The sequence below is a fragment of the Myxocyprinus asiaticus genome, chromosome 1, assembly GCF_019703515.2.
Source record: "Myxocyprinus asiaticus isolate MX2 ecotype Aquarium Trade chromosome 1, UBuf_Myxa_2, whole genome shotgun sequence".
NCBI lineage: Eukaryota > Metazoa > Chordata > Actinopteri > Cypriniformes > Catostomidae > Myxocyprinus > Myxocyprinus asiaticus.
The window spans coordinates 27,259,020-27,278,728 of record NC_059344.1 but is presented as its reverse complement, the minus strand read 5'-3'; the positions used below and the strand labels follow the sequence as shown (position 1 = coordinate 27,278,728).

At 39.1% G+C, this 19,709-nt stretch overlaps 1 protein-coding gene across 1 annotated transcript in view; it reads left to right on the top strand.

The window, feature by feature from the left end:
- The first annotated feature begins 998 nt into the window (after positions 1 to 998).
- Positions 999 to 19,709, top strand: part of LOC127410839 (transient receptor potential cation channel subfamily M member 1-like) — a 28,647-nt gene continuing 9,936 nt past the window's right edge. The window contains 6 exon segments of the mRNA XM_051646081.1: positions 999 to 1,246; positions 1,611 to 1,751; positions 2,060 to 2,089; positions 5,155 to 5,444; positions 6,701 to 6,929; positions 19,539 to 19,670. Coding sequence (XP_051502041.1) covers positions 1,674 to 1,751; positions 2,060 to 2,089; positions 5,155 to 5,444; positions 6,701 to 6,929; positions 19,539 to 19,670 — 759 coding nt within the window. The 5' untranslated portion in view covers positions 999 to 1,246; positions 1,611 to 1,673.

Genomic DNA, 19,709 nt, shown 5'->3' with positions numbered 1-19,709 from the left:
ATATTATAAATATTAATGTTGCTCCTTCTCTCATAGATCTCTCTGGTTTGATTTTGGCATTAATGTATGTTTTTTATTTGGGGTCTATCAGGCACAAATGCTTCAGCTCCAGACCAGCTCAGTTTGGCTTTGGCCTGGAACCGTGTGGATATTGCTCGCAGTCAGATCTTCGTCAATGGGCAACACTGGCCTGTAGGTGATGTCATGCAAATCAGACTTACAGGGCACAGAGCACACAGATTGTCTAAACAGGCTCAGTCGTTTTTTAAAAGGATAGAGTGAAAAATGAATTGAAGTGATTTAATGGATGAAGTTTGCATTTAAAAATACATATTCATCTATCCCTACTGTAAGCCCGCTGGGTCCCTGCCCACTGCATCCACAAGTCAACAGGATAAACTAAAGAGCCCAACCACCACCCGTGCCAGCAGGGGTAAACCTGCCAGGGTTAAAAAGGGCAAAGGGGCAAGAGCCAAGCCAGAGCCTCCTGAGGAGACAGACCCCAGAAAACTGGAGATGCTTAACTGGGTAAGATGTCCTCTTTTAGGCTCAGTGATCATGTGTTTACTCAATGTGGATGCAGCTATGTATGTACTATATGTTCTTACTAAAGTAATTCTGTTTGTGCATGTCTGTATGTTCTTGGTTGTTGGATTAAATTGTGTGTGTGTGTGTGTGTGTGTGTGTGTGTGTGCTGATGTGTCAAATAGGTTAATTCTCTGGAGCAAGCCATGATGGATGCACTCGTGCTTGACAGAGTGGATTTTGTGAAGCTCCTCATTGAAAATGGCGTCAACATCCACCATTTTCTCACCATCCCGCGGCTAGAAGAGCTCTATAACACAGTCAGCACACAAACATCAATTGATGGAATATTACAGGATCTCATAGCCATTCTGTCTAACTGTGCTGTCCGTTTCCAGAATTACATTTCTGTTTTAATGATCCAAGCCATGACGAATGTGATCCATATCTCCAGTTATTAAAGCTTTCAGTGTTGTCCCCTCCACTCTTTCCATTCAATATGGGTTTGAAAATGTAATTTGTGTGTTCAGCATTACGTTATCATATCATGTCTTTGTAATCTGTTGTTAAGGAGAAAGCACTTAGCCTGCATTCATCTCTGTGTTTGAAGCTTAAGGGACTTTTCTTTGAACTTTGTACAAGGTTACATGAATCTTTTTTTGTTCTTTAGAGGTTAGGGCCAACCAACACTCTGCATTTCGTGGTCAGAGATGTGAAAAAGGTAAACGTTCATTATTAATCATATATATTATGATCTTTCTTGTCTTTGACATTGTCATAACATAGTGTGCTACAGGTGAAAGATATATGTTTTCCTATTATGATCTGTTCTGTTGATCTTTAAATGGTAAAGAATAAGATCTTAATCTTCTTAACAGTGTGTCTGTCTAAACATTGTGTGTGTGTGTGTGTGTGTGTGTGTGTGTGTGTGAGTGATTGTAAGATTTTTTTATTAAACTTTCAAAAGTTTAAAATGTCCAGGCTAAGCCACAAATGGGTCTTCTTAGAGTGATATTACAGAACTGCAACAATACGAGGACAACAGTTATTTTATGGTTTTATTTTATGGCCATTACTTTTTCCAGGGAAACCTACCGCCAGATTACCAGATCACCTTGATTGATATTGGACTGGTTCTGGAGTACCTCATGGGAGGGGCATATCGTTGTAACTATACTAGGAAAAGTTTCCGTACACTTTATAATAACCTCTATGGACTCAAAAGAGTAAGTTTTTACCAACTCCTTTTACACCTGGTCTATATTGTGCAAATGCTCAACCAGTCTTACCCATAAAACACAATGCCTTCAATCGCTTAATAAAAATATAAACTATAAATAGTAGCTTGTTTCTCAAATTCCATACTTTCTGAAAAGCAAAAACAAAAAAAAAACCACAAAAAAAAAAACATATTACCTCTGCAATCTTTATGTACAGATTACAGGTGTTTATATTTCTACAAACTTAATTACCAATATTTCTTAAAGATTTGTTTAAAAAATACCTGACACCTTTTTTTTCTGTTCTTTTGTAGCCGAAAGCGCTGAAACTTCTGGGTATGGAGGTAAGAAAATCTACTATAAACAACTGAAGGTGCTATAAGCTATTATATATTCTTTTTGAAATACCACACACATTGGCTTAGATTTGGGGGTTGCAGCGTGAAGCATTTACATGTTTCCATTGATCATGGGTGTTGGTATTATTGGTGTTCAATAATAAATTGAAAATAATCAATTCTCCCAGGAATTTACTCCCTTGACCACACATAAAATGACAAATAATTATGCACAATTACATGACAATGACCACTTACATGTAAATATGCAAATTATATCAATTTACTTAAAGTATAAGATGAAGAAGAAGAAAAAATAAACAAATATGAAATAATCACATAAATAATTAAAATCTTTACATAGAGACCTAGGTGCGTTTTGCTTTACTATTTTTCAAAACAAGAAGTAACTCAATATTATGTTCCATCTCTGTCTTAAATAACAAAACGGGGGGTTTTCCTTTATCCTTTTTTTTTTTTTTTTTTATGGATATGGTATTTTCCCATAATTATACAGAAACTTAAAAGAAAGGCCACATTTGGTAATAATCCTTGTCTATTAAAATAAACAATGTACATAAACAAACAAACAAAAAATTTATACCCAAAGACATAATTTCTTCAGTCGACCTAAAAAATTCTGCTAAACGCAGTTGAAAAATAAGTGAACAGTCTCCTCAAAACCGCAAAAAAATAAATAAATAATAATAAAAAAATAAATAAATAAATAAATAAATAAAATAAATAAATAAATATCACACTTAGGGTCTTGTTCCAAAACTTCGTGAGCTGCCTTTCTGTCTCCTGCCTACATACAGTAGGCAGCTGTCTTCTATGGCAGCATCCTTACTGAAATGATGCTGCATAAGAGAGCGATTTGGAACGCGCTAGGAGGACATTTCACGCTTCTTTCAAATAGCGCACGAGCCTCGCAACGGATTTCGAAACAGGTGACGCGAGAGGAAAGACACGATCCTCTAATGCATAGCACACACACATTTTGGGTAAATATTAAGTTCCCTTGTGACTCAGTACACTCGACATTGCGTAGCAACGCATATGGGGAATACATTCTTATACGACCTAGTTGAAACCTCTCTATGATAACGCCAATATTCTAATATTGTCTATAGTGTTTGAGCCCCGCATGTTTTGACACAAAACTGTCCGCTATAAAAACAGGTGCACAAACACCACTTACTTCAAGACAGCGATCATCTCGTCTAGTAGCCCTCTACCTTTGCCGTGGATATCTTCGCAGGAGGACTTTCCGCACCCCTGCAGTGCTCCAGCTTTAACATCTGTTATCTCAAATATTGTTTCACATAGTTTAACAGTAACACCAAAATGTTTACAAATTATTATTATTTTCAATATTATATCTTTGTGAAATTTTTCCAAAGTTAACCTTTCATTTTTCAGTTATGTGAAATGTTTTCTAACATTTTGTTGATTGTAGCACCAAAATGGTTGCAAATAATTTTATTTTCAATGGTCTGACAATTTTTTTTTTTACACTTTTACCTTGCTACCTCAAATGTGACAAATATTACATGTTGTGACATGTTTCCTTTTGAATGTAAAAGCCAATTTTATTTAAATCAAAGAACAAACTAATTGTTAAACAGAAATGACATCTTTCCATTGCACAAAAATGCTGTTGAAGTGACTTAAGTTTTCCTTAAAGAATATGATAAAGTACTAACTGTACCAACTGTCTCCTGTTTTTTTCAATAAACATGGTGCAACTAAATTCACTAATTCCTTTATTGCCTTTTTACAATAACTGCAGTGCTTTAATTAGGGGATGAGCAATGAAGGTGCCAAGTCACCTAGCGATGCACCGAAATTAAAATAACTGGCCTAAACCAAAAATTCTGGATGCACTCAACTAAAAACCAAAACAGAAAATGTTTTTAAATTACACTTTGTTTGGAATAACTAAACAAATTATCAATATAATATTGCATAATATATTTAAATGATTATAATATATTGTAATATCATATTTTAGTGATTGCACTTGTTCTTCCATTAGGTCTCATTACTATCATAACATCTAGGCTCCTACAACTTTTAAATTTTGGATTAAACGTTCAACTTATTTTTATTTTAAATTGGATTAAACTAAATATTGCATAGATGTCTATAAATGTATTGCATATAACTCTATGGATGTAAAAACTGACTTTTCCAATTTTTTCCAAAAAAATCCTACGAAGTGCTTGAGAATACACAAAACAATGTATAGTGTGCAATGTTGCACTTAACACCCTCTGCACAACCTTGAGTAAATGCTCTTTATCAATGTACTAATAGCCAAAAGAGCAATCACTTTTATTCTGCCGATGATAGAGATTTTAACGTACTGGTACACACAAATAGAAAAGTAGTGTATCTTGAGAAACATGGCCATAGATGTTTGTTTTTTTTATCTTTAACTCCTACAGCATTCATCAGAATTCTAACTTAAAATGTGTCACAATGCTTCTTTCGCTGCTCATGCTGCCGATAATTGTCTTGACTCTGGTATTGCTGCTTGCAGCTATATTTTTAAAATGTTTTCTCTCACCTAGTTAGCTATGCAATATTTTTTGGCAACAACCATTCATATTTCCAGTCAATGTAATCAAATCACGATTGCCACAATCTAGACAATATGGGGCTGTATTCTGCCAGACAGAGCCCTGTAAACAACAAAAAAGCCAGAGGGAGCAGCCCGCACTTTTTAACCAATCAGAAAACTTAAAGCTAAAGTGTGCGATTTCTGCGCAACTAGCGCCACCAAATGGAATTGCAATAATAAACATTGTTTTCAAACAGCTTTCCCGAAAACTCCCCCGACTGCCATTGATCAAACAAACAGATAGTTCCACCCCAAACTCAAAACATTGGAGTGGAATGCTGCTGTGTCAGGTAGTCAGGCAATATTTTTAAGTAACCATACGAATGGCTTACTTATAATTGTCTCTGTATATTACGCTGGGGTAGGAGAAAGTATTGTAACATCTAGTTACACACGTCAGCTTTAAACTTACCAATCCACCTTTCCTACTGACTGTTTCTGCCAGGATGATGACCCAAGACCCAAAGGTAAAAAGAAGAAGAAGAAGAAGGAGGAAGAGATCGATATCGATGTTGATGATCCAGAGGTCAGTCGATTTCAGTACCCCTTCCATGAGCTGATGGTGTGGGCTGTTCTCATGAAGCGTCAGAAGATGGCACTGTTTCTCTGGCAGAGGGGAGAGGAGGCCATGGCCAAAGCTCTGGTGGCCTGTAAACTCTACAAAGCCATGGCACACGAGTCCTCACGGAGTGAACTAGTGGATGACATTTCCCAGGACCTGGACAATAATTCAAAGTGAGCAATTATTATTATTATATAGAAACAATTAATCTTCACCACTACCATGTGAGAATGGCAGTCAAAACCAGGGAGGAGACTGGGCTTTGTTGGTTCACTTTTCATTCTTTGTTAATTATCTCTGGTGGAATAAACATTAAGATAACACAACTTGATGCAAATTAAAGCTACATTTCCTGGATAAAAAGACAACAAATTCAATGTAACTAAATACTTCTTAATATTTCTTAAAGAATAGTTTACCCAAAAATGAAAATTCTCTCATCATTTACTCATCCTCATGCCATTCCAGATGTGTATGACTTTCTTTCTTGAGCAGAACACAAATGAAGATTCTTAGAAGAATATATCAGCTTTGTACGACCATACAATGCAAGAGAATGGTGACCAGAACTCAGAAGTTCCAAAAGGCATTTAAAGGCAGCATAAAAGTAATCAAAAAAGTAATCCAAATCCAGCCATCTGTTTCTCACTGACACCTACCATATCGATTCAGAAGACATACTGTAGATTAAACCACTGGAGTCTAATGGATTACTTTTATGCTGCCTTTATGTACTTTCTGGAGCTTCAAAGTTCTGGTCACCAATAACTTGCATTGCATTGATGAGAGAATTTTCATTTTTGGGTGAACTATCCCTTTAACATTTGTTCATGACTAAATGTATGTTTGCATTTAGACCAACCAACCCCAGTCTCTCATACTGGGCTTGATATAGCATTAGAATAGAATAGAATAGAACAGAATAGAATAGAATAGAATAGAATATGTTAGATCTTTTTGTATTTGGCTGAACAGATATCGGGTGGCTTACCAATTTATCAGAGTTCTTCTAACACATAAAGAAGAGTAAGCCAGACCAAGTGCTTTTGGGGAAAAGAGTTTATTGATGTTGATCTTGTAGCATAGCTCTTCTGAATCTTAACCCAAAGTTCTGCCTGTGTGTCAGAACTTTATACCTGATAGCAATGTGTTATATAAACATAAAGGAGACCCCCTAGGGACAACACTGTAAGTGTGAACCCCAGGAATCTCCTGGGAACATCTCAACAAATGTGGTCTCACAGAAACCCCCTCAAGATAACCCAGTCATTGTAGGGTTAATGAACCTTGACAAACAAAGATACAATGCAGAGGCTATTTTTCTTTGCTGTCAATTAAAATGTCATATCTCAAATTGAAGCTCTCTCTCTCTCTCTCTCTCTCTCTCTCTCTCTCTCTCTCTCTCTCTCTCTCTCTCTCTATGTCTAAGGGAATTTGGTCAGTTAGCATATGAGCTGCTAGATCAGTCTTACAAGCATGATGAACAGGTGGCTATGAAGCTGCTGACTTATGAGTTAAAGAACTGGAGCAACTCCACCTGTCTGAAACTGGCTGTGGCTGCCAAACACAGAGACTTCATAGCTCACACCTGTAGCCAGATGCTGCTCACTGACATGTGGATGGGCTGCCTACGAGTGGGGAAAAGCAATGGACTCAAGGTATGAAATTGAACATTTTTTTATGATTAACATTTTTTAATTGAACACAGAAAAGCAAAACATAAATACACGAAATCAACATTTAACTCCCACTACGACCCCTCCCCCTCCCCAACCCGGCCCTCAACAAACACCCCTGTGGTCACACATGAGCACATACAAAAGAAAGAAAAAAATAAAAATAAAATAAAATATATAAAAATCATACAAATCAACATCTACCCCTCTCTCCACTGTTCCACCCTGAGAACCTTCCAAGAATGCCAAGTATCTGCCCCATTTCCCAACAAATAAATCCAAATTCCCCAGTCTTTTAAATGACCCTTCTTCGAGGGCCGCCACCCTCCCCATCTCCGAGCACCACTCCTGAAATCGGGGTGCTCCAGCCGACTTCCAACCCCTCAAAATCACCTGTCTGGCGACCACAACACTGGTTAGGACCCAATCCTCCACATGTTTATAACCCACACTGATGACCACCCCATCTCCCAAAATACAGTCAAAATACAGCAATACGAAACCCAAGTGCCCAAGACGTCACATACAAAACTCAACATACTTAACCCCCCCTCCAAAAACATGAGTTGTGTCTCCATCCTCCAATTGGCATCACCAGCAGGTGGGTGTGTCTTTAAGGCCAAGCCTATATAATCTAGAGGGGGTCCAATAGAATCTATGTAAAATCTTGAATTGCATAAGGCGAACCCTTGCATCTCTAGATACAGATTTGACATTTTTTAGAATCCTAGCCCACACTCCCTCCTCCAATACCAAGTTTAAATCTATCTCCCATAATCTCTTGATAGAAGTTAGAGCTCCATTCCCCAGACTCTGAATTAACAGGGAGTAGATGCCTCATGACCTTTTCCAAAAGCAGTAATCACCACTCCCAAATCTGCCGCTTTAGGGGGGTGTATGCTACTCCCAAAAACAATACAAAGCAGGTAGCGCAGCTGTAAATACCTAGAACTGCGATCTGGGAATCCCAAAATGTTGAACCAAATTTTCAAAAGATCTCAACACTCCACTCTCATATAGGTCACCGAGTGTAGTAAACCCCCTCACAATACACTCTGACCAGCAGAAAGGGGACTTATCAATACATCATTTTGGGTTCAGCCATATGCTCGAAGCAACATTTAAATAAATGTCCGAATGAAACACTCTGGACACTTTTGTCCATACCGAGTGCAAATGCGAGATAACGGGTGTAACTTAACTTCGATTAGTTTGATAGAAAGGCTTTGCACTGGCAAAATAGGGGCAAGAAATTCCAGTTCAATACAAAACCAGTGAGGGGCTCTCTCAGGTGGAATTGACCAATGAGCCAAATGTCTGAGACTGAATGCACAAAAATAAATCAAATTCTTGGGTAGGCCTAGCCCACCTTTGCAAATCGGCCTATGTAACTTATTGAAATGTAATCTAGGACGCTTTCCATTCCAAATGAAGGACTTCACTATACTATCAAATTACTTGAAATAAAAGAGGGGGACATCTACAGGGAGAGATTGTAGCAGGTAGTTAAATTTTGGAATACAATTCATTTTAATAACATTAACCTTCCCAATCATAGATAAATGTAATGAAGCCCACCTGCCCACATCGCTCGAAAACCTTTTTATTAAGTGATCAAAATTAACTTTAACTAAATCAGACAAATTTGCTGGGAATAAAATGCCCAAATACTTAATGCCTGTTTGGGCCACTGGAAGGCGCCCAGCTGGACAGCCGTTACTGGGAAGTATGCTGTCAGAGCCAAAGCTTCAGATTTAGACCAATTGACTCTGTATCCTAAGAATTTAGGAAAGGAATTAATAATTCTGTGGAGGAAAGGCATAGATCTAGTGGGGTCGCAGACGAATAATAAAATATCAGCTGCGTAAAGCAAAAGCTTATGCGCCACACCTCCCGCCACCACCCCTGGAAAATCCTCTTCCCTTCTTATCGTGGCTGCTAATGGTTCCAGGGCAAGACAGAACAATAATGTGGAAAGAGGGCAACCCTGCCGGGTGCCCCTATCCAGAGTAAAATAATCTTAAATTAATCCATTTGTATCAAATGCCTTTTCACCGTTCAGTGAGATGGCCGCGACCTGAGTCTGATCATTTGCCACTGACCACATAATACTGATGAGACGCCTAATGTTATCAGAACAGCTGCGGCCTTGAATAAACCCCACCTGATCTATGTGTATAAGAGATGTCATAACTTTACTTAATCGGTTAGCCAAAATTTTTGACGTCGAATATTTTAACGTCTAGCTGGATCAGGGAAATTGGACGATAACTCCTACACTAGCTTGGATTTTTGTCTTTTTTAAGAATCAGACTGATCCAGGAAGTCACGTGACGCCATGTGAGGAGTAGACATGTAAATGGCGAGCTCTGCGCACTTTGCAAGTTTTTTAATTATTTTCATGTTATAATCCTGTGAGATTCGATACACCCAGCTATATATTTGTTTTTTGAGGTAAACATGGTAAAGAAGTCAAAATCCTCTGGCTCTGGAGACATTAAAAGACACTTACGTGCTCAAGCTGAAACCTCTGACGGGCCTTCAGACCAGGGACTCGGTTTGGAGGGTGCGGTGGGAGAAATCCAGCGTCAACTGTCCAACATGTCTGTGATGCTGACCAAGGTTGTTGCTGATTTGGAGGATCTCGCTGTAATACGTCGATCGATTACGACGATGGAAACAAAATTCTCTGAGTTGGTTACAAGAGTGGCAGATGTTGAGAAGATCAAGATAGACATGGAAAGCATTTTGGAGAAACTGGAAGATCTTGAAAATAGAAGCCGAAGAAATAACGTATGGATTGTTGGAATTCCTGAGCATGAAGAAGGCAGAGATATGGTGAAATTCCTTGAGGAGGTCTTCCCGAGTCTGCTCGACATAACAGGCCATAAGCTGGAAATCGAGTGAGCTCACAGAGTCGCGGCTCGCAGATCTGCTGAGGGGGACAGGCCCCGATCAATTCTGGACAAATTTCTGAGATCATCTGATAAAGATTTTGTGTTGCGCGAGGCAAGGAGCAAAGGAAAGATTTCTTGGAAGAATCACAATGTTTTCTTGTTTCCGGACTTTGCGAATTCGACAAGAGAGAAATGTGATCAATTCAATGAATGTAAGAAACTCTTACATCAAAGGAAGATCACTTTTGCACTGATGTATCTGGTCAAATTGAGAATAGATACTAAGGATGGCTGCAAAGTATTTACGTGTCCCAAGCAAGCACTGTCCTTCATAGAAACAATGGGTGAGTAAGCCATTTGGTGTTTCTCTTGTAGCTCCAGAGTGGATTAACTCGCTGTACTTATGCTTGGCCGTCGGAGGAAGCTGGGCGCCATTTTTGTTTCTGTTTGTGTTGGTTCCGCCTAGCGGCTGGAGTTTGTTTTGTGGAATAACACTCCTTCAAGAAACTTTTGCATTGATGGAAGATCACTTTTACACTGAAGTTCCCGGCCAGATTGAGAATGGATATTAAGGATGGCCACAAAATATCTACATTACCACACAAAGGATGTCTTATATAAAGTTGACGGACTGAGTAAGTCATGGTGTATTTTTTTATGCGGCCTCCGAGTGAATTTGACTAGCTCAATACACTCTTGACCATCCAAGGAACTGGGACGCCTGTTTTCTTTCTTTTTGTGCTGGTTCCGCCTAGCGGCTGGAGTTTGTTTTGTGGAATAACACTGCTTCGGGACAGTTGTGGATGAATCTGTTCATTCTTTGTGCTTATGCCTCCTGTTGGCTGGAGTTTGTTTTGTGGAGTATTATTGCAGGACATTGGAATGATTATATCATCTGCTGCACTCATAAACAGCCGGCTCACTGAACACTTGTCTGTCTGTCCGAGGACACTGAATGGCTTTATATCGCCTGGAATTTTTTTTGTGGATGAACACACCTTTGAGACAGTTCTGTGAATGAATCTACACGTTCTTTGTGTTTATTCTGCCTATTGGCTGGGGTTTGTTTTATAAAGTATTTTCTGTTATGTAATTTTGCCTCACAAAATTTGTGCAGAAGCACCGGACTTGAGCAATCTAATGGCAAGGTTGTTGCGGGGGCTCTCGTAGGCATACATGGACTTTTTGAGTTTAGAGGGATTGACGCTGGTTGGCGCTGTCATGCGCGGGGTTAATGCGCACGTTTTTATTTTTTCTGTTTGTTTGGTTTGGGGGGGAGTTCGGGAATTGATTGTTGCACTAATGTTGAAATGTGGTCTGTATAAACTTGTTTTTGACACATAATTTATTTTTTCTATTATATCAAAATGTCAAATGTTAATATGAGTGGGTTATCTTTCTCCACATGGAATGTGGAGAATAACTTTTTATTTTCACATAAAAAGAAGGAAGGTTATTTCTTTTCTTAAATGAAGGAAATATGATATAGTGTTTCTTCAAGAAACACATCTTTCCTTGCAGGAAGCTGAAAAATTTGGGAAGATATGGGGTGGACATGTTTTCTTTAGTGCTGGCTCAAGTAAGAGCAGGGGAGTCATTACATTGATAAGAAAACATCTACAATTCAAATGTCTCAAACAGATTAAAGATAAATTAGGGAGAATCATTATTCATGATATTCAGGGGCAAACATTGGTTTTGGCTAATATCACAGGATGTGTAAAAATCTTGCAGATATTTGGTGACTTTTGAACCCATTTGGTAGGGACTATACATTTTTTTCATCAGTCCACAAGATTTATTCTAGAATAGATTTTTTTTAATATATATATCTAAGTCCCTCATTTCATCTGTAGTGGATTGCTTAATTGGAAACATCTTAGTCTCAGATCACGCCCTGGTGAGTTTAGAAGTGTTGCCATATACGGAGAAAAAGAAATCATATAGTTGGCGCTTTAATGTATCCCTTTTGCAAAATCCTGATTTCCAACAAATGTTAAAGACTGAAATCAATGTTTATATGGAGACCAAATGGTCCTCAGTATCTTCTGTGGGCATGGCTTGGGAGGCACTTTAGGCGCTTCTTAGGGGTCGGATCATACAGTATGCCTCATTCATCAAAAAATCCAAAGCACGAGAACTCGTGGAGTTGGAAGGGAATATTAAAATTGCAGAGGCAGAGCTGAAGCGCCGAATGTCATCTGATGGCCTCAGAGAACTGACCCGACTGAAATTCAGATATAATACTATTTTGTTGCGGAAAGTGGAGTTTTGGTTATTCAGGGCAAGACAGTCATACTTTGAGTCAGGGGACAAAGCAGGGAAGCTTTTGGCTAGATATATAAAGCAGAGAGAGTCTTTTTCTACCATGCCCTCAGTGAAATCTGCTGGTGGTGAAATTTTTACCTCGGCCATTAATATTAATAATGCCTTTAAAGAGTTCTATCTTGATCTTTATAGTTCCACGTCTTCGTCTACTGATGAACATATTAGAAACTTTGTGGAACCATTAGAACTCCCTAAATTGACAACTGAGCAAAAAAATTCTCTTGATTCTGAGATAACCTTGGAGGAGCTTGACGAGGTAATAAAGGCCTTACCTACAGGCAAGGCTCCAGGACCAGATGGTTTTGCTGCTGAATTTTTTAGATCTTATGCTACAGAATTGGCTCCACTTTTGTTAGAAGTTTAAATGAAATCATTAAAGAATGGAAAGCTTCCCCCAACGATGACACAAGCCCGGATCAGTCTGATTCTTAAAAAGGACAAAGATCCAAGCAAGTGCAAAAGTTACCGTCCAATTTCCCTGATCCAGCTAGATGTAAAAATGTTGTCAAAAATTTTGGCTAACCGATTAAGTAAACATCTCTTATACAAATAGATCAGGTGGGGTTTATTCGGGGCCATAGCTCTTCTGATAACATTAGGTGTTTCATCAATATCATGTGGTCAGTGGCGAAATGATCATTTGATGAATGGGATTATCTTTTTAAGATTTTGGAAATGTATGGGTTTGGGAGTACATTTATTGGTTGAATTAAGTTACTTTATAGACACCCTGTAGCAGCGGTACAAACAAATGGATTAATTTCAGATTATTTTACTCTGGATAGGGGCACTCGGCAGGGTTGCCCTCTTTACTCATTATTGTTCTGTCTTACCCTGGAACCATTAGCGGAACCAAGGTTGATGATTTTCCAGGGGTGACGGCAGGAGGCGTGGCACATAAGCTTCTGCTTTACACAGATGATATTTTATTATTTGTCTCTGACCCTACTAGATCTATGCCTTGCCTCCACAGAATTATTAAATCCTTTTCCAAGTTCTCAGGATACAAAGTCAAGCATTGGCTCTGACAGCGTACTGTCCAGTAACGGCCTTCCAGCTGGGCGCCTTCCAGTGGCCCAAACAGGGCATTAAGTATTTGGGTATTTTTTTACCAGCAAATTTGTCTGATTTAATTAGAGTTAATTTTGACCCTTTAATAAAAAGGTTTTCGAGCGATGTGGACAGGTGGGCTTCATTACATTTATAGATGAGTGGGAAGGTTAATGTTATTAAAATGAATTGTATTCCAAAATTTAACTACCTGCTACAATCTCTCCCTGTAGAGGTCCCCCTCTCTTATTTCAAGCAATCTGATAGCATAGCGAAGTCCTTCATTTGGAATGGTAAGCGTCCCAGATTGCATTTCAATAAGTTACATAGGCCGATTGGCAAAGGTGGGCTAGGCCTACCCAAGATTTTGTTTTATTACTATGCATTCAGTCTCAGACATTTGGCTCATTGGTCACTTCCACCTGAGAGAGCCCCTCCCTGGTTTGGTATTGAACAGGAAGATCTTGCCCCTATTTCGCCATTACAAAGCCTCTCTATCAAACTAATCAGAGAAGTTAAGATACACCCCTTTATTTCACATTTGCACTCAGTATGGACAAAAGTGTCCAGAGTGTTTAACTCTGACATTTATTTAAATGTTGCCTCAAGCATATGGCAGAACCAAAGATTGTTCTGCTGGTCAGAGTGGATTGTGAGGGGGGTTACTACATTCAGTGACCTATATGAGAGTGGAGTGTTGAGATCTTTTGAAAATTTGGTTCAACATTTTGGGATCCCTAGATCTCAGATTTATAGGTATTTACAACTGCGCCACCTGCTTTGTACTGTTTTTGGGGGTAGCACACAACCCCTAAAGTGGCAGATACTCTGGGAGAGGTGATTACTGCTTTTGGAAAAGGTCATGAGGCATCAGTGTATTACTCCCTGCTAATTCAGAGTCTGGGAGACGGAGCTCTAACTTCTATCAAAAGACTATGGGAGATAGATTTCAACTTGGTATTGGAGGAGGGAGTGTGGGCTAGGATCTTAAATTGTGGGGTTTAAATCTTGATTGTATATACAGTTGTGCTCAAAAGATTGCATACCCTGGCAGAAATTGTGAAATTTTGGCATTAATTTTGAAAATATGACTGATCATGCAAAAAAACTGTCTTTTATTTAAGGATAGTGCTCATATGAAGCCATTTATTATCACAAGGTTGTTTGGCTCCTTTTTAAATCATAATGGTAACAGAAATCACCCAAATGGCCCTGATCAAAATTTACATACCCTTGAATGTTTGGCCTTGTTACAGACACACAAGGTGACACACATGTTTAAATGGCAATTAAAGGTTAATTTCCCACACCTGTGGTTTTTAAATTGCAATTAGTGTCAGTGTATAAATAGTCAATGAGTTTGTTAGCTCTCATGTGGATGCAATGAGCAGGCTAGATACTGAGCCATGAGGAGCAGAAAAGAACTGTCAAAAGACCTGCGTAACAAGGTAATGGAACTTTATAAAGATGGAAAAGGATATAAAAAGATATCCAAAGCCTTGAAAATGACAGTCAGTACTGTTCAATCACTTATTAAGAAGTGGAAAATTCGGGGATCTCGTGATACCAAGCCAAGGTCAGGTACAGCAAGAAAGATTTCAGCCACAACTGCCAGAAGAATTGTTCAGGATACAAAGAAAAACCCACAGGTAACCTCAGGAGAAATACAGGCTGCTCTGGAAAAAGACAGTGTGGTTGTTTCCAGGAGCACAATACGACGATAATTGAATAAAAATGAGCTGCATGGTCAAGTTGCCAGAAAGAAGCCTTTACTGCGCCAATGCCACAAAAAATCCCGGTTACAATATGCCCGACAACACCTTGACATGCCTCACAGCTTCTGGCACACTGTAATTAGGAGTGATGAGACCAAAATAGAGCTTTATGGTCACAACCATAAGCGCTATGTTTGGAGAGGGGTCAGCAAGGCCTATAGTGAAAAGAATACCATCCCCACTGTGAAGCATAGTGGTGGCTCACTTATGTTTTGGGGGTGTGTGAGCTCTAAAGGCACTGGAATCTTGTGAAAATTGATGGCAAGTTGAATGCAGCATGTTATCAGAAAATACTGGCAGACAATTTGCATTCTTCTGCATGAAAGCTGTGCATGGGACACTCTTGGACTTTCCAGCACGAAAATGACCCTAAGCACAAGGCCAAGTTGACCCTCCAGTGGTTACAGCAGAAAAAGGTGAAGGTTCTGGAGTGGCCATCACAGTCTCCTGACCTTAATATCATCAAGCCACTCTGGGGAGGTCTCAAACGTGCGGTTCATGCAAGACGACCAAAGACTTTGCATGACCTGGAGGCATTTTGCCAAGACGAATGGGCAGCTATACCACCTGCAAGAATTTGGGGCCTCATAGACAACTATTACAAAAGACTGCATGGTGTCATTGCTGCTAAAGGAGGCAATACACAGTACTGTCTTTATATTTATCCAACACTTCCAACCTCTTATGCCATTTCATTCCTCTGAAGAAAAGAAAAAAAAACTATTCTAGAATAAATCTTATGGACTGATGAAAAAATGTATAGTCCCTACCAGATGGGTTTAAAATCTCCAGTATCTGTAAGACCAAGATTTTTACACATCCTGTGAAGCGTCAATGTTGCTCTATGGGGTTTACACTCTTTTGCTTCACTATGATCAAGGACTGAGTCCATCAAAAGATTAAAGTCTCCTCCCAATATTATATCATGAGGGGTGCCAGCGGCTTGCAATATCTCTTCAAGATCTATAAAAAAGCACTGATCATCAGTGTTAGGTGCATAAATATTAGCCAAAATCAGACTTTGCCCCTGAATTTCTGCTAAAACAATAATGACTCTTCCTAATTTATCATTAAACTATTTGAGACATTTGAATTGTAAATGTTTTATTAATCAATATAATGACTCCCCTGCTCTTACTTGAGCCAGCACTAAAGAAAACATGTCCACCCCATATCTTCCCAAATTTTTCAGCTTCCTGCGAGGAAAGATGTGTTTCTTGAAGAAACACTATATCATATTTTTTACGCTTAAGAAAAGAAATAACCTTCCTTCTTTTTATGGGGTGCTCCAACCCATTCACATTCCACGTGGAGAGAGATAATCCACTCATATTAACATTTTACATTTGACATATTAGAAAAAATAGATTGTGTGTCAAAAATAAAATTATAATGACTAGGGATGCTCCGATACTGAAGCTTTTAGACGGATCGGGTATCAGTCCGACAAGCCCGATCCAAATCCGATACTGTGTGTTAGCCATGTTCGTTACTGTCAAGCTCCAAATATGACATAAAAGAACCATAAAAACACAATTAAAGTAGTTCATAAGACTTGTGCATTTTATTCAAACCCACTTGAAGATGTGCGATAGCTCTGTGAATCACAAAAGGCTGTGTTTAATAAGTAAATATATAGTATGCGCAGCGCCAGCGCGTTAGTGAATGGTGCTGCTCTGTTGACACAAACTCATGCACAGGCTGGTGATGCACTCGTGGCTATTTTTAGCCTTCACAGCGGTGCGCAATATTTGAGCGCTACTCAAGAACAGCATCTCAGATGTAGATGCTCAATAGTTCGTTTCACTTATAATATGCATGTAGAACTGAACATTTTACCAGAATTTGAATAAGTAAATTAAACTACTGTGAACTAACCTATATACCACTTACAGGACTTCCTGGAGAGTTCAGAATGTCAAAATAAAAGCCTGAAGGTTTTAAAGTTAAAGGTGCATGATTGAATATATTATTGTTGTATTTATAATAATAATAATAATAATAATAATAATAATTTATTTTTATAATCATTATTATTTGTTTACAAATTATAACAATATTTAAGTTGAATGGGTTCCAAAAAATAACTTGCAAATGAAAAGTGGACTGATAGCTTACAACTAAATTGAACAAAAAAAGAGATCTGAATCCAGAAGTCCAGATACAAGTTGAAAAGTTTTTTCCAAAGAAAAATGGCTTCTTTTCTACTGAAGCATTAGACTGGAATTCCTGTTAATTTTGCTGCTACATTATCCAGTAAACTAGTTAACAATAAAGTTTTTCTTAATAGGCTACTGCATACATTTATATTGAAATAATGTGTAGTTAGAGGTTTGTGTTTCTTTTCATATTACAGAGTACCCCCAGTTAGTTCCACACAATAATGTAAAGATATTCTAAACTGATTATGCAAAAAAACAACAACACTGGTATCGGATCGGGATCGGTATCGGCCGATACTGAGATTTCAGACATTGGAATTGAATCGGAAGAGAAAAAGTGGTATCAGTGCATCCCTAATAAAGACCCCATTCCAACATTAGTGCAACAGTCAAACCCCGAACTTCCCCCCAAACCAAACAAACAGAAAAAAGAAAAACGTGCGCATTAACCCAGCACACGACAGCACCAACCGGCGTCCCATCTCTCTAAACTCAAACAGTCCATGTACGCCTACGGGAGTCCCCGTGACATCTTTGCCGTCGGATTGCTCAAGTCCGGTGCTTCTGTACAAATTTTGTGAGACAAAATTACATAACAGAAGAAAATCTATAATACAAACTCCAGTCAATAGGCAGAATAAACACAAAGAACATGTAGATTCATTCACATAACTGTCCTGAAGGTGCGATCCTTCACAAAACAAACTCCAGCCTGTAGCAGAACCAGCACAAAAAAAAAAAAAAGGGCTGTTCAGTTTCCTCGTATAGTCAAATGAATGTTCAGTGAGCCGGCTGTTCATGAGTGCAGTAGATGACCTAATCCTTCCAATGTCCTGCAAAGAATACTCCACAAAACAAACTCCAGCCAATAGGAGGCATAAACACAAAGAACGTGCAGATTCAGATCCCGAAGGAATGCCACCCCACAAAACAAACTCCAGCCGCCAGGCAGAACCAGCACAAAAAGAAACAAAATAGTCGCCCAGTTTCCTCGGACGGTCAAGTATATGTTCAGTGAGTCAGGTCCACTAGACTGCAAAGCGAGCGCCACACAATGATTTACTCATTCCATAAGCTTTATGAAGGACATCACTTGTTGAGAACAAGTAAATACTTTGTGGCCATCCTTAGCAATAATTCTCAACCTGGCCAGAAACTTCAGTGCAAAACCTCCATCGATGCAAAAGTTTCTTGAAGGAGTGTAATTTCACAAAAAGAAACAAAAAGGCACCCAGCTTCCTCAAACAGTCAAGTGAATATTCAGTGAGTCAGGCCCACTGGGCAGCAACATGAAAATCACCAAATGGCTTACTCACCCCATTGTCTCTATGAAAGACAATGCTTGCTGTGGGCATATAAATATTTTGCAGCAATCCTTAGTATCTATTCCCAATTTGGCCGGAAACATCAGTGCAAAAGCGACCTTCCATTGATCTAAGAGTTTTTTTGCATTCCTTAAATTGATCACGTTTCTCTCTTGTCCAATTCGCAAAGTCTGGGTACAAGAAAATGTCTTGGTTCTTCCAAGAAAGCCTTCCTTTACTCCTCGCCTTGCGTAACACGAGATCTTTATCGGATGATCTCAGAATTGTGGCCAGAATTGATCGGGGCCTGTCTCTTTCCATGGATCTCCAAGCAGGAACTCTGTGAGCTCGCTTGATTTCCAGCTTATGGCCTGTTATGTCGAGCAGACTCGGAAAGAGCTCGTCTAGGAATTTTACCATATCTTGGCCTTCCTCATGCTCAGGAATTCCAACAATTGGGACGTTGTTTTGCCGATTACTATTTTCAAGGTCTTCCAGCTTTTCCCAAATGCATTCCAAATCTACTTTGGTCGCTAGTGGGTTAGCAGCTAATTCCCTTTCCGATGACTCCAGATAATCGATCTGTTTCTCGACGTCCCGATTCTTGTAATCAACTCAGAGAATTTAGTCTCCATCGCAGTGATCGATCGACATATTACAGCAAGATCCTCCAAGTCCGCCTTGACCTTCACCAGCATTACAGACAAGCTCACCAGTTACCACTAAATCTCTCCCGCCACACCGTCCAAACTGAGTTCCTGGCCTGCGGCCCTGTCTGGATATCAGCTTGAGCACGTAAATGTCTTTTAATATACCCAGAGCCCAAGGATTTTGAATTCTTTGTCATATTGACTTCATAGAACAGCTATGTAGCAGGATGAATCGAATCTCACCGGTTTAAGACACAAAAATAATTAAAAACTAGCAAAGTGTGCAGAGCTCGCCATTTACACATCCGACCCTCGCATGGCGCTACGCGACTCCTGAAGTTTAACATTAACACACACTACATTTATAAGTCATTATGCATTGAGTTTGAATATGATGTAACCGAGTTTTTGTCATTTGGCTCCAGGTGATCATTGGAATCATTTGTCCTCCAGCCATCCTTCTCCTGGACTTCAGGACTGGTGATGATCTGTCTTACCAAAACTCCAAAGACAAAGAAGAGGTTAAAGACAAGGAGGATGATAACAAATCCAGCAAGGTAACAGTATGTTCATATATTTGATTAGAACTATAGAAG